At 36.4% G+C, this 15,183-nt stretch overlaps 3 protein-coding genes across 3 annotated transcripts; all 3 read left to right on the forward strand.

The window, feature by feature from the left end:
* Window positions 1-454: 454 nt before the first annotated feature.
* Window positions 455-3,304, forward strand: LOC134740934 (hypodermin-A-like). The gene is made up of 3 exons (XM_063673590.1): window positions 455-901; window positions 1,667-1,812; window positions 3,135-3,304. The coding sequence occupies exons 1-3, from the start codon at window positions 455-457 to the stop codon at window positions 3,295-3,297; spliced, it is 756 nt and encodes a 251-aa protein (XP_063529660.1). The 3' UTR covers window positions 3,298-3,304.
* Window positions 3,305-5,255: 1,951 nt separating this feature from the next.
* Window positions 5,256-10,547, forward strand: LOC134741181 (hypodermin-B-like). Its single transcript, XM_063673956.1, has 3 exons — window positions 5,256-5,762; window positions 6,667-6,812; window positions 10,379-10,547. Exons 1-3 carry the CDS (start codon window positions 5,298-5,300, stop codon window positions 10,542-10,544), a joined length of 777 nt encoding a protein of 258 aa, XP_063530026.1. The 5' UTR covers window positions 5,256-5,297; the 3' UTR covers window positions 10,545-10,547.
* Window positions 10,548-11,831: 1,284 nt separating this feature from the next.
* LOC134740935 (hypodermin-B-like) lies at window positions 11,832-14,945 on the forward strand. The gene is made up of 4 exons (XM_063673591.1): window positions 11,832-12,093; window positions 12,579-12,769; window positions 13,234-13,388; window positions 14,765-14,945. Exons 1-4 carry the CDS (start codon window positions 11,832-11,834, stop codon window positions 14,943-14,945), a joined length of 789 nt encoding a protein of 262 aa, XP_063529661.1.
* Window positions 14,946-15,183: the final 238 nt, after the last annotated feature.

Genomic DNA, 15,183 nt, shown 5'->3' on the forward strand with positions numbered 1-15,183 from the left:
GAATATAATCCCTTTTGAAAAGACACAGTATATACACAAGTATTGTATTTGCGTGATAAATGTATTTTTCCTAATTTCTAAGTCCTGTTCAAAATCACAAGAAGTGCGACAGTATGTATACATTTTAATGTTTAAAAAAGTAAAAAACGAAAATGGCTGGACTAAAACTGCTTAAATATTTCAAAAACTTGCTCCGCCCCCGCCCCCCTCTAAGACTCGCACTTTTGCTCGTTTTGCTCGTAGTATCTAAAGAACTCTTTATGTCTACCTAGTGTGACGAATGGGCAACAATTGAACATGGAGCATGGTCTGACATGTTCTAGGCCGATTTTTTTTAATTTAATCCAATAATCGTTATAAGCAATGATCTGTGAAAAACATTGATTAATCGACAAGCAAAGCTAGAGAACTAGGTATTTTACATCAAGAAATAATGACAGTAAGACTATTAATCATGATAATATGTGGCTTGAAATTAGTTATTGGGAAACAAGAAGGTTTCATAGTCGGAGGTGATTATGTTGATTCTGTCAAAGATTTCCCTCACGTCGCTGCTTTGTCGACAATTTATAGTGAGGGAGAAGATGAGGAGAGAGGGGAGGATTTTTGTGGATCGTCCATACTGAGCCAAAATATTTTGTTAACTGCTGCCCACTGCCTTGATAACGTCGTGAAAGTAACAGCATTTGTAGGAAGCTTAGACTGGAAGAGGGGAAAACTACACCGCATTGACCGCTACCAGCAGCACAAACAATGGGGTATAAACACTATCGGTAATGACATAGGCTTAGTTAGGCTGAAGAAACCGTTGTCATTCGGGAAGACAGTCAAGAGAGTGATATTAATGAAGAAACCGCCAAAAGCAAAAACAGCTGAATTGACTGGTTGGGGCGCAACTGACGTACGTCACCCTTCTGACACATTTTAATCATATATATAAGATGATAGTGGACGACCGTTTCTATACAATTTATTGTATACTAACCATAGCTAAAGAAAGAAAGGGACAAAGGTCTACCTTCCTCGAGCTCTTTTACTCGGCACGTGTTTTGGAGCCGAAAGTACAGTCTACTTTAATATCCGTCTCTGGCGTTGGCCACGTAGTTTACACAATATGCAATAGATAGCGCTGTTTTGCTTATACGTCTAAGGTTCATTAGAAATTATATGACTGAATTCACTGAATCTTTACTTTTGAAATCCTTATTGGTTTAAATATTTATTTAAAATAAAGTAAAATAAGCTTTTTTATAATAAGCCCTCAGTAAATTTCACATACTTGGAAAAAATCGACCCATGCCGCTGTGACCCCGGTGGTCGGGAGAGCGGCTTAGGCACATGCCGCGATAGCAGAGGGACGCTTGTTGGATTCCAGCCCAGGGAACTGGAGGCCATGGCCAATGTTTCTTCGTATATGTCCTTTATTTCCTTAAGATCGTATTCCCATCTTAAAGGCCGGCAACGCACTTACAACCCCTCTGGTGTTGCGGGTGTCCATGGGCGGCGGTAATCGCTTACCATCAGGTGATCCGTCTGCTCGTTTGCCTCCTATTTCATAAAAAAAAAATTAGTTAAATATAAGTAATTTATACTTATCTGCAAATATGTAGGTATATACTAGTATATATTAAACGGTTGTCATTTGTTACACACTTTTCTTTTCTAGGTAGTGGACCGCAATCAGTACAATCTACTTAAGCACACAAAACTAAGGCTGTGGACTCTTGAAGAGTGCAGAAAAGTCTTGACCATGGCACCCAACGGAACCATTTGCGGCGGCGAGAAAAAAGCCAAGAAAAATTTCGCTTATTAGTACGTCATTAATAATATTTAATGTATCAATTTAGTATCAAAATACGAGGATTCTAATAGTTTCGACAGTTTTGGTTGTCAACGGATAAACGAATGACACTGTTTGGCTTGCTCGCTTTTTTAATACGAGCGAATGCGACGAAACCCAATTGCTACTGGTGATTTAAATAGTCCATGCCTAGAAAAACAAATAATGTACCTAATCTAATATTTATTGATAAACATAGAAAAATAAATAAATATTATAGGGCATCCTTACACAGATTGACTAAGTCCCACGGTAAGCCCACGGAGGCTTGTGTTATGGGTACTCAGACAACGATATATATAATATACATAATAATATATAATGCTATCATATACTTACATTCGAGTCTAGGTAATTTTTTATTTTGCGATGCAGTTTTATTAATTAATTTTATATAAATACATTAAAATAGGGTTTCCTCCGTGTCATGGGAATAAAGATACTGGCAGCATTTCTCCGCTGTATTGCAATACCAATGCGTTGAGTGAGGAAACTGCCAGGCCTTAAGCCACCCCGCGGTAGCATGCATCAACCTCTAAAATGACTCTTTGAAGAGAGAATGAGCAAGCGCTGGGGTGCAGCGTGGAGAACAACGTTCTCCACGCCGAATGAGAGGAAGTTATATTTCCATCCATACTTAATACTTAATTTAATCCATACTTTATTATAAATGCGAAAGTGTGTCTGTCTGTCTGTCTGTTACCTCTTCACGCTTAAACTGCTGAACCGATTTAGTTGAAATTTAGTATAGACATAGCTTGAGTCTCGGAGAAGGACATAGGGTATTTTTTATCCCAGAAATCATCCTTTAAGGCGGTGAAAAGGAGGGTGGAAGTTTGTATGGGAAATCGATAAAAAGCTGTATGGATAAAAAATAAGTTACCCAAATTAATAACTCTACGCAGACGAAGTCGTGGGCAAAAGCTAGTTAATATTATAAATGCGAAAGTGTGTCTGTCAGTCTGTCTGTCTGTTACCTCTTCACGCTTAAACCGCTGAACCGATTTAGTTGAAATTTGGCAAAGAGATGGTTTGAGGCTGGGGGAAGAACATAGGATAGTTTTTAAAGTGAAAAGAGGGATGGAATGAGAGAGTTAATGAATTGCCTGATAATTGATGTAAGCAATTGAGCTTATGCTCAAATTGAATGATTGCTAACTACACTTTATCCAGGCTCTGTACTAACTCTAGCTGCTGTTACTGATTGCACGAAGTCGCAGGCAAAAGCTAGTAGTTTTAAACTCCGAAAATTACCTAAAACAAGCTTAATTAAAAGCTAACTTTTTTTCGGCAGTGGAGATTCCGGCAGTGGACTACTAGTTAACAAAAATATAATTATCGGTATAGTCTCCTTTGGAAACCAAGCAGCTGCGCGCAGTCTGGGGGTGTACACGGACGTCTCATACTTCTACGATTGGATTTTGGTCCAATCGAGACGATTAGCATGCTCTCCATAAAGAAGAAGAATAATGTTGGTGCGTTTATTTATAGTCGTATTAAATTAAATTAAGTAAAAAGATGCTATTTATATTTAACCTTGCCGATCCATAATAAATCAATATTAATTTTTAAATCAAGCAAATATGTATAAGGGGACGGATAAAATAAGTCCGCAGCAAGCTCGGCCGAATTTCACTATCCCATACCATAGACATAGTATATACAAGTAGTTATAGACATGAAACCGAGCGACCAGGGGGTAAGAGAAAGACATATTCATGTATTGACAGTTCATTTGTGACAGCGTAATCCTTTTTTTCTTTCACTCTTATAAATTTCGGTATTTCGCCATCGCTTCCTTGCTATGATGCCATAACCCGACCACGAAAAAATGTCCGGTCGGTGATAAAGACAAAGCATGGCACTATTTTCTCTTTCCTCTTATAGGAATCCCAATAAGACTATCTTTCTCTATCAAAGAGTGTCAGGCCCTTGTCCCAAACACGTCCCGTCACGTTGTCACGGCGTGTCTTGTGACAAACGGAGTACATACATTCTCATTTTAAATTAAAACTAATCAACTAATAAACTAATCGTCAGGCTAGTCTCCTGATTTTAAAACAGTATTTTTTTCTCCTCCAATGGAGACTCGGATAGCGGGCTCCTAGTAGACAACAAAATAATCGTCGGGCTAGTCTCCTGATTTTAAAACAGTATTTTTTTTCTCCTCCAGTGGAGACTCGGGTAGCGGGCTCCTAGTAGACAACAAAATAATCGTCGGGCTAGTCTCCTGATTTTAAAACAGTATTTTTTTTCTCCTCCAGTGGAGACTCGGGTAGCGGGCTCCTAGTAGACAACAAAATAATCGTCGGGCTAGTCTCCTGATTTTAAAACAGTATTTTTTTTCTCCTCCAGTGGAGACTCGGGTAGCGGGCTCCTAGTAGACAACAAAATAATCGTCGGGCTAGTCTCCTGATTTTAAAACAGTATTTTTTTTCTCCTCCAGTGGAGACTCGGGTAGCGGGCTCCTAGTAGACAACAAAATAATCGTCGGGCTAGTCTCCTGATTTTAAAACAGTATTTTTTTTCTCCTCCAGTGGAGACTCGGGTAGCGGGCTCCTAGTAGACAACAAAATAATCGTCGGGCTAGTCTCCTTCAAAGACCCCTCCGTCTCACGCAGTTTGGTGATCTACACGGACGTCCCATACTTCTACGATTGGGTAAAAGACACAGCGAAACGCCTAAGGTGCTCTTGATAATGAAAACATAAATAAAATAATACTGGTATTATGTAGTTTAACTTTGACATTTGTCACCATCTCATCATCAACCTCATATCTTGACTTAAAGAAAATTTGCGCTTTAACCTTTTAGACGCCGTGTCAAACACTAAAGCTGTCATTCAGACGCCACGTCACCGAAGTGTCAAAAGTGTCAAAACTGAAATTTAACTTTATGCATATGCATGAAGGTCTATGTTGCTCTGTGGTCTATGACCGATTAATCGGTCTTTGGCGTTGAACCTACGGTGCGTATATATTGGTCATTGGCGTCCAAAAGGTTAAAAGTGATATTCGGATGCAACTGCTGCAGCATCACTGATGCAGTTACTGCTACAGTGTTATTGGCAATGTTATTGTTACTCTCCTTGCAAAACATTTTATTATGAAAATTGACAGTGATGTTGCCCATGCCAACGCTGTAGCATTAACTTTACGAGTACAACTGTAATACTGCTGCATTTCGCAAAAGGCTCTAAGGCTCTTGCATCTAAAAATGGCTCCCGCAGACCTGTATTATCTATAAATTACCAATTTATTCATGAAAAACAAATTGAAGAACCGCATGACTTAAATCTATTGCAGGTAATCAAAAATATCGTGCTTTAGAGCCAGTTTCCTATACACTTCCGTAGCATTTTTTTTTAAATTTAACCTAATGATTGTTAAGGGCAACGATCTATGACAATTAACGATTAATCGATAAGCAATTTGAAACAATACTTTACGCCAAGAAATGATGGCAGTAAGACTTTTTATTTTAATACATATCTTTCAATTAGTAAAGGGAAAACATGAAGGTTTCATAGTCGGGGGTGCTGTGGTTGAATCAATAAAAAAATTCCCACATGTTGCTTTTTTGAATTTGAAAGTCCCAGACTCGAACCTAGAATTTATATGTGGGTCGTCTATATTGAATCAATTGATTTTGCTTACTGCTGCACACTGTTTGGATGGCATTACAAAAGGTACAGCTTCTGTGGGTAACTTGAATAGGGAGAGTGGAACGCTGTACCGTATCGCGAGCTTCAGGTTACACGAACAGTGGGTTACTGATGATTTAGTAAATAATAATGACGACATAGCTTTGTGTAAACTGAAGAAACCGCTGATATTTGGATCTAACGTGAAGAGGGTAGTGCTGATGAAGGACCCACCGATAGCAGGAGCAGCTGACTTGGCTGGCTGGGGTGCAACCGACGTAAGTTACTTGTTTATTTATATTTTTCACACCATAAAAAACTAATACAACCGAAGACAACGGTTAACAACGATGACAGTATATTTTGCATGATATCTAAAGTCTGTTCGGAAAGAGAAGTCGTGGAATGTATGGGGTCCAATACAGACTATATCTAATAGAAACACTCTCGTTACATAGATAACTGACCAACTAACAATCACATTTTATTAATAATAGACGCGTGACGTTCATAGTTGACAAAACTAAAATGCAGGCAAATGGGATTTTGTAGATGATTGTGACAATCTTGACACATTGGCGTCAGCCGTACGACTTACTCAATATAGGTTCCGGAACCTATAGATGGCTCATGATCGAGCGCCAGGTGCCATATCTACCACCCTTTACTTACATCCATGCCGCAAAGCATATTTTAAACCGTTAAAGGCACCTTGAGATTGAGGCTTACATGTTTCAAATGGATCTTATTGTTTTTTCTCTGGATATTTTTTACTCGACAGCGCGACGCAAAGAAGGATAATGCTTTATCAGTCTATGTACAAGCACATCAATTTATAGAGGAAAAACCAACCTTTCATTAGGTATATAATATGTCACAGTAACGCTTACAGTTTCTACAGAAATTGAAAAAATGATAAAAATGCTGGGGTGGTCCGGTTTCTTTGCACCTGAGTGTATATCTTTATGTCTGTTCCTTTGTGGCCCTCTAGAGGCTGAACAGGTGGGTCAATTCTAATGATTCTTATGTCAATCAATGTCTTAATTGTCCGAATGTCACTAAAGATATGGCAGTAAAAATTAAACAAAATGGCGACTATCAGACATCTTACAATTAAGTTACACCTTCAAGTTTTTTTTATTGATTACTTGTTTGCGAATATCCTATGTACTTGATTTTCAGGAAAAGTTATTTAATGAATCAATACAGCTTAAGCACACAAAACAGAAGCTATGGACTCATAAACAGTGCAGGAAAATCTTACGACAGCTACCCAAAGGAGCTATTTGTGGAGGCGAAAGCCGTGCGAGAGAAAATTTTGCTTCCAAGTAAATTAATTGTTTCTAACGTTTTTTTAAGTGCAGCGCAGTTTAGGTTGTATTCAAGACGCAAACTCAACTCAGAAAGGGACGTCCTCAGAACGAGACCTAACACGAAAGTGACCTCCTCAGAAAGTGACCTACTCCGCCTAAACCTTATAATAATGTAGGATGTAGGTAGGTAGGTAGGGCTTTGTTCGGTAAAAGTTCGATTCCAGCCCTGGGCTCTGGCTGCCTTGGTCACTTTTCTTACATAAATATTATGTTGGTTAGAATACAAGTAGATTAAATACAGGCCTAATATTTTAAGTAAAAAGGTAGGGTAAAAGGGTAAGGGTAATTTTCATTCGATAGTGACGTGACGTACGCGTTTGCATTAAGTGTCATTTTGTATGGGATTTTGAGTTTCCAAGTCCCGCTAGGCGCGCTGTTTAAGGTGGTTCGATTTTCATACAAAATTCAATCTGCTTTAATTAAGGCACTACACACTATTACTACACAAATATTTGCTCATTTATCTACTTTCGAATATTCGTTTGCGCTAAATTAATAGAAAAACTTTGTTTAATACAGAAATCATACATAAATCAACGTAATTTTTTCATCAATTTTACGTATGTGTGTGTCACAAATGTCGTGTACAAATACGTTGCGTGCGGCGTTGCCACTCTATGACGTTGGCGACGTTGCCTGGCCGACCTGGCAGGATTTGCAGTGCCGTCATGTTTAGTGCATTTTTATTTGACAGTGTTGACACTGACACATAGGGTCATGTTTATTGTGACATCAATTTGTTTGTATAAATTGAAAATGATAGCAACGTCTAAATCAAGTTACAAAAATCATCGGTGTTCTGGTCCGCGAAAATCCAGAAAAATTCAGACTCAATTGAAGCGGAATTCATGATGGTGAAGTTTCGTAAGGTAGGTACAGTTTCATTCCTTCATTGTACATTGTAATTTTCTCGTGCCGATCTTTTTAGAAAATAATTCTCACTTCTTCCGTAATGGTAGTAGCCTATACCTGCTGCCGAATATGATATGTTATAGAATACTAGAATAGGGAAAGGAAGAAGCCGTCTTTGAGGAATATCTCGAGAATTTGAGTAGAGACTTCTCACGGTCCACTGTAGGTTTTGCGGCTATGCCTATTTGATGTTGAATATGGTGAGATATCTCCAATACGTGTCGAGAGGCGGGCGATTCGCTTTCGGTGTCTGTCCATGTGTGTTTGGTGGGTCTCTATTGTTTTTCATAAAGTTTTAAGTCATAATGTATTGTTTGTCCGAATTTTCGTTAGTCATACTTTGTTTTTTGTCAGAAACGCGTAACTTTTTAGGATTGCCATAGAACAAATCTAACCTAACCTATCTACAGGATAATCTCACGAAAATCCTAATTTGTTAACGATTTCAGAATTATGACTAATGATAATCTATGATATTGGGATAATGGTATTGGGATATCCTCCTACAATTTAGGAGGGAATTAAATCTTCTCGGGTCTGTGGTGTAGGGTGTGGTGTATAGCAGTGAACAATACCTATATAATGTAATTATTACTGTTTTGGTTGCCGAATAGTCAATGTGTCACTAACTCTAGGTTTTTTTAGGTATTGTGCAAAATGAAGAGGCATTCTTGGAAATAAAATGTTTTCCTTCATTAGCCAGAAAAAATCAGGACATCCTCACTGCAATAAAGTAAAATAAAACATTTCCCGGAGATGAAAATTATGGAATTTTGTCTATGAATGAAAAACACAATTATTACTAGGTAAGTAAATGATAACTTTATTAGAATCCATATTGTTGCATCATCTTTCTTTCTATAACATTAGAGAATTTGTGCTATCATGATATTATTTTTCTTTCAGGTACAGGGACAACTACGGATAACAAATATGAAAAAATGTTATTTCATTTGTTGTGTGAATCCATCTACACCAACAAGACATCCACTGCTGGACATAGGCCTCCCCAGGGATCTCCACAACGACTGGTCTTGCAAGACCGGCCAAAATATCGAGAAATAAATAATATAAATAAACATGATAAATATCCCGTTTTCTATAATAGTTATAATTAGAAGGCCATGCAATGTTGTTACTCACTGTACCTACTTGAATCCAAAAAAAAATATAAAAAAAGTTTTAATTTTATTTTACAATTACTACTTTATTATTAGTACATTACGATACATGTGCGAAAAGTAGGAAATTGGCAACGAGTGGCGATAAATTGAAACACGACCGAAGGAAGTGTTTTAATCGACACGAGTTGCGAATTACCTTTTCGCACGTGTATTGTACAACGTTTTACAGTAGGTACATAATTATGGCCCTTTACATTTTCGACATATGCACGTATTGTACTAATTACCGCACTAGGGCGGTAACGTATATGTAGCACCATATGTACTAAAAAGTATTTTACAGTACATATGGTGCATCTTTCTCGCCCTAGTGCGTAAAGAGCACTTTTCATGCATATGTCGAAAGTTTAAAGGGCCATACATATGTACTGTAAAACGTTGTACGATACACGTGCGAATAGGTAATTCGCAACTCGTGTCGATTTAAAACACTCTCTGTCGCCACTCTTTTCGAATTTTCTCTTTTCCGCACTTGTATCGTAAATAACTATTTCAAACTGCAAGGGTACGATGATAGATCTCAATTCAATATAATTTTGCAACATTTGGCATTATTAGGTTATAAATTGTATGGAGATGAAATCTATCATCGTACCCTTCCAGTTTGTTGTCATATTTCCATAAAGCTTCAAAATGAAATCAACCTAATCGACAACCGACAATGTGGTACCTTTTAGTTCAAAACGTCACATATTTTTATAAAACGTTATAAACTAATTTATTAATAATACTGAATATCTGGGAGAAAAAGAAAACATAAGTAAAAACTCAAAAATGCTCGTTTTCCCAGAGATAAGACCTAGCTAGATCGAACCCCTTACAGCAAATTTCATCGAAATCGTTAGAGCCGTTTCCGATATCACTGAAATATATTTCGGTTATATCGGAATCGGACAAGAATTCGAAGAATAAAAGGTATAAGAAACATAAGATAACACAAAAAGGACAAAAAAAAGTACCCCTGACGTACCAGTCTCGAACCCGAATCCTCTTGCACGTATTTCCACGAACATACCGCAACGCCATTGCAGCATACTTACACTGCATGAAATTGTCTACTACAAGCATCGCGGAAACACTGTTTGCATGTGTGAGTAATAGTAGGAAATAGCATGACAGAAACACTCTGTCGACTTTAAAAGTGTTTTTTGCACTAATGAAGTATTCAATGTTTATTATAATAGTTCAATATTTGTGTAAAGAGTGCGCTAAACATACTTTTAAGTATACAGATACCAACACTATTCCACAAAAAAATAAAACCTGAAAATTTGCGAAAGTGACGCCATCTAGCGGGGTTTAAGCTTTGGGTAACCTAGTCGAACCACCACGCAAACGCGAACGCTCGTCACGCTATCGAATGAAATTTACACTGCAAGACAGTTTGATCGCAGATTTCCTTAAAAAGTATATTTTCTTCTACAGAGGGGACTCGGGCAGCGGGCTTCTGATTGACAATAAGATAATCGTTGGGCTGGTCTCCTACAAAGACGTCGGCATTTCACGCAGTCTGGTAATTTACACAGATGTCCCATACTACTACAATTGGATCTTACGCACATCGAAACGATTAGCATGCCCTTTTTATTGAATAAGTGCCAGTTGCACCATCCGCACTTGACAGACACATTGGCATTACCCGGCGCGCCGCGGCGGTTTACTATGAAACTTCCGATACAATAAAATTTAGCGAACTCTTTAACATATAAAAATTTTTGAATGTACAGTTTTTTTATTTTTTTATTGTCATCATGTCATGTTTATCGCCTGATCCTCCGTCCTATAGCACTTAAGTATTGAAAAATAAAGATCCTCGCTAGTTTATCGCGGAGGGAAGATATTTTTTTTAAATATAAGACCACTTTGTAGGCATAATTAAAACTTTCAATATTCCTGTGACTAATTATAGTTTCCTAGCAGTAATAGTGTTAAAAAAAAACAAATACAAGATGTAGAGAAGAAGAAAATTCGACAGATACTGGTGGAGAACAGCTTAGCTGAGCACAGAATATGAAAAACTGGGGAAGGCCTTTTCCGCACACGCAACATGCAAATAAATATATACCTACAATTGTAATACAATGAGTGTACAAAAATCATGAAATAAATGCTATTTACTATTACTAATGGTCTTTAAGCAATGCTGTTAAACAGACTGACAAATAGGCATGGCGAAACTTTATGATACTAAAAAAAGCTTTTTCATTTCTCATGCTCTGAAAGAGAGTCATTGTTGTTCTAAAAGGTGCGCAGAAAATGATACGTGTCTGCACTAGAGCATTTCACGTTCGAAGTACGATTTTTTTAATTTTGTTACGATACGCAATTGAAATTTGAGTTTAAATGGATTTGTTATAAAATTTCCATTTTTATTTTTGACTCTCCATTCCATAAATAACGATACTTTTGCCTGAATTGTTAATTGAAAGTACCCTCAAGAAATACTATAAAAATGTATACTTAGCCATGTTTTTAACAAAATACATGCATTTTACTTTTCTCGTATTCGAAATGAAAAGTAGAGTGTTTAACTCGGGTGAAAGGCATCATTTCTGCCTCGGACTATTGGCGCTCTCACTGCGTTCGAGCGCCAAAACACCTCAGCAGGAATGAGTGCTTTTCATCCCTTGGTTAACAATCTACTATTGTTTACCACATTTTTCAAGATAACATGAAAATAAAAGGATAAAGTCGTAAAATAAAATTAAAATACTAAGTACAGCCAGTTTTATATTCAATTAAATGTCTAATATCTAGGTACACTCCATAGGCTGATTTTTAATTTAACCATAATCACAATAGGCTATGATCTGTGACAAACCACGATTGCTTGCTTAATTAAAGCAAATTGGAATCGTATACTCTGCTTAAAGTAATAATGGCATTATTGGCAATAGGAGTTTTCGTTCTACTCTCCACTTTCAAATCTGTAATAGGAGGACTCGAAGGTTTTATAGTTGGTGGTGATTATGTTGAATCTATAACAGAATACCCTCATGTCGCTTCTTTGGCGATAGAATTATCGGGCAATGACTATATCTTGTGTGGGTCATCTATATTAAACCAAGTGATTTTAATAACTGCCGCGCACTGTTTGGATAAGTCTGAGGACGTAATAGCTTCTGTGGGTAGCGTGATAGGTATTTAATTTATTTTATTGTATTTAATGGAAATAAACAAAATTAATGTAGTAATTATACTTTGCTCCAATATGTGTTCCAAATTATGGAAATTATGAATATTTTATAAAATATTCATATTCCAATGAATTGATATTAAGAAGAATATGTTATTTCATATATTTAATCAGTAAATCTACGTTGTAAAATATTTTATTATATATGTTAACCTAGATTGTCCTGTTAACTAAATTAGTGACGCAAAGTTACTCATCGTCATCGTCGCTAAATTTATAGGCGCGCTCAGAAAATAGAATTTAGATTATGAACAACGTAGCAATTCAATATAAGTAATACTATATATTTACTTTCGGAGCATGTACGGTAATAACATAGAAATTTACTTGAATATACGTATATTAAACATTAGATCATTGTGCAGAATTAAAGCATAACCCTCAAGGGAGCAAAGTAGGACCATTTTATACGGTATTATTTATTTATAGTTGAGCAAGGAGAACCGTATCGTGTTATCAAATTCAAGCAGCATGAAAAATGGAAAAACTCCCTTCACGACATAGCTTTGTGTAGACTGGAGAAACCCCTGTCACTAGGGGAGACGGTAAAGAGGGTGCTACTGATGAGGCAGCCACCGATAACACAGACAGCTGTCTTGACTGGTTGGGGCGCATATGAAGTAAGTACCTACCTACGTCAATCATTATTTATTTTATTGATATTAACATGATATAGCCGGTCAAACAAGTTTGTCAGTAGAAAAAGGCGCGAAATTCGACTACATTTTTTAAATTTGCCGCTTTTTCCTATTGGCGGAAATGGCTTGACAGACTATATTAACTATCCTACACGCATTAAACACTAAAATTATTTTGCTAATAATATATTATAATAGGTAGTCTGCTCGGAAAGAGAAGAGTGGTGGAATATAAGGGAACCAATGACTCTTCTCTTTCCGCACAGACTAAATCGGAGGGAACTTAATCACTCTGGAATTAACTGGTTATTTATAAAACTGTAGAAATTGATTAAGGGTACCACATACTCGTCAAAATAATATGTAATAGATTATCTCCGATGATGACAAACGGTTTTATGTATATTCATAGTTAGTTTGTAAAACATACATTATATTTTTTTTAGGAAATTGACTACTTAGAATCAGTTCAGCTTAAACATTCGATACAGAAGGTTTGGACTTATAAAACGTGCAAAAAAGTCGTCAAAACTGCACCCAATGGAACTATTTGTGGAGGGCCTGGAGACGAACTTAAAGATCAAGGAAATTTTGCTTCTAGGTAAGTATTTAAAAAGATATTTAAAAATTAAAATTTAAACTGTTTATTTTTCATAAAGAACAAAAATTACAATTTTCTTAGCTCTAATAATATATTTTAAAGATTATATGGGCTAAGGGATATGGGGATGCAACCCCTGCTTACATTATTAAATTTTAATTAAATATTTTTACATGCTACCGAGTCTTTATACATTTATAATTATATGTATAACTTAGTATAAAAAGAGATTGATACTTGACTCCACAGTCAAACTAATTACAGTTTTGTGGAGCTTTGTTAAATTGTAATTTTTAACATTTGATTATAATAAATAAAATAAAGAATAATAAATAATAATGTCTATCAGCTAAGTATTAAGTATATAACTATCATTTCTATGTTTTTGTGGACAGAACCGAAGTGAACACAAAAAGCTCCTAACACGTAGTCATAGTCAAGTGTAAAAATATGGGTGCATAATTATAACTTACTCAAAAATATGTCTCATAGTTTTTAATTCGCTGACATAAAACCTATGGGACATATTTTTGAGCACCCATATTTTTACACTTGACTGTACAGTCGACAATTTAATAAAACTGACAACATTATTAATAAAATGAGTGATTGCACGTCCTAAGCAAAACCCCGTTATAACTTACATATGAACCTTGACACTGGCTAAATTGTCCCACTGGATATAAGCCATTAATTTAAATAAAGTGAATTGAACTTAGGTCACTATGGGTATAGTCTTCATCTTCTTATATGATTTTTACGTTTAAGACGGTAATCTGTTAAACAAAAGCCACTGTCTCTTTTATGCTAGCGGTCGGCCTTTGTGTGCCATTGTGTGTGAGCGCCGCACGCGCCGTGGCACGCGCCAACACATAATGGTATACAAAGGCCGACCGTTAGCAGAAAAGAGACAATAGCTTTTGTTTAACAGATTACCGTCTTAAACCTTAAAATCATTTGAGAAGATGTAGACTATAAGTGTGGTTGCGAAATAAGTGTAACTGGCCTTCATACATTACATACTGTTTACAGTGTTTACACATTGAATAGTGTTTAGTGCGAGTTTATTTGCCAGTCCCTTGACAAACTATAATTGAAAGATTTATGTACCCCTGTCTTTGCATATTTTAATGTACGTGTAATTGCAATACCCTTTTAGGGTAACATGTTGTAATCGAACCATTGTACTTAGAGTAAGACCTGTACATCAACATGAGAGCAATAAATATTCTATTCTATTCTATAAATTTGCTACTAAAATCACTCAGCAAGTATAGCAAATGTATGTACTCGTAATAAACACTAATCAATGGGTACTTAATCAATGGGTATTCCGCAGCCACACATCCATACTGATCTTATTTTTTTTTCCACAGAGGAGACTCTGGCAGTGGTCTCATAGTTAACAGCAATATAATCATTGGGCTGGTCTCCTTCAAAAACTTGAAATACTCTCGCAGCATAGTCGTATATACGGACGTCGCATACTACTATGATTGGATTGTGCGCGAATCAAAACGATTATTATGTCAAAAAAAAATAGTTAAGCGTAGTTAAGGACCTAATTAGTATTAAGTTAATTTATTCCACTGCGTTACACAATTCGGTGTATTATATTTTATTATAAGTACTTATTTCATAATTATACACGGTGGCTATGGCTAAAAAATAAGTGCATTCCCTTTGCCACTTTGGTTTTGGGATTATACTAAGCAACTTTTACTATGGGACCAACCCGGAAATTGCTAAAAAAAATTTGGCTGTTTCATGCATTTTGGTTGGTCTATTTCTATTT

The sequence above is a fragment of the Cydia strobilella genome, chromosome 4 (assembly GCF_947568885.1).
Source record: "Cydia strobilella chromosome 4, ilCydStro3.1, whole genome shotgun sequence".
NCBI lineage: Eukaryota > Metazoa > Arthropoda > Insecta > Lepidoptera > Tortricidae > Cydia > Cydia strobilella.

Excerpts from the sequence above, each read along its gene's own strand:
- LOC134740934 (XM_063673590.1), top strand. The coding sequence starts at position 455 with ATGATAATATGTGGCTTGAAATTAGTTATTGGGAAACAAGAAGGTTTC. Across the intron at positions 902-1,666 it reads CTGGTTGGGGCGCAACTGAC|GTAGTGGACCGCAATCAGTA; the intron begins GTACGTCACCCT and ends TTTCTTTTCTAG. Across the intron at positions 1,813-3,134 it reads AAGAAAAATTTCGCTTATTA|TGGAGATTCCGGCAGTGGAC; the intron begins GTACGTCATTAA and ends TTTTTTCGGCAG.
- LOC134741181 (XM_063673956.1), top strand. The coding sequence starts at position 5,298 with ATGATGGCAGTAAGACTTTTTATTTTAATACATATCTTTCAATTAGTA. Across the intron at positions 5,763-6,666 it reads CTGGCTGGGGTGCAACCGAC|GAAAAGTTATTTAATGAATC; the intron begins GTAAGTTACTTG and ends CTTGATTTTCAG. Across the intron at positions 6,813-10,378 it reads AGAGAAAATTTTGCTTCCAA|AGGGGACTCGGGCAGCGGGC; the intron begins GTAAATTAATTG and ends TTTCTTCTACAG.
- LOC134740935 (XM_063673591.1), top strand. The coding sequence starts at position 11,832 with ATGGCATTATTGGCAATAGGAGTTTTCGTTCTACTCTCCACTTTCAAA. Across the intron at positions 12,094-12,578 it reads TTCTGTGGGTAGCGTGATAG|TTGAGCAAGGAGAACCGTAT; the intron begins GTATTTAATTTA and ends ATTTATTTATAG. Across the intron at positions 13,389-14,764 it reads CAAGGAAATTTTGCTTCTAG|AGGAGACTCTGGCAGTGGTC; the intron begins GTAAGTATTTAA and ends TTTTTTCCACAG.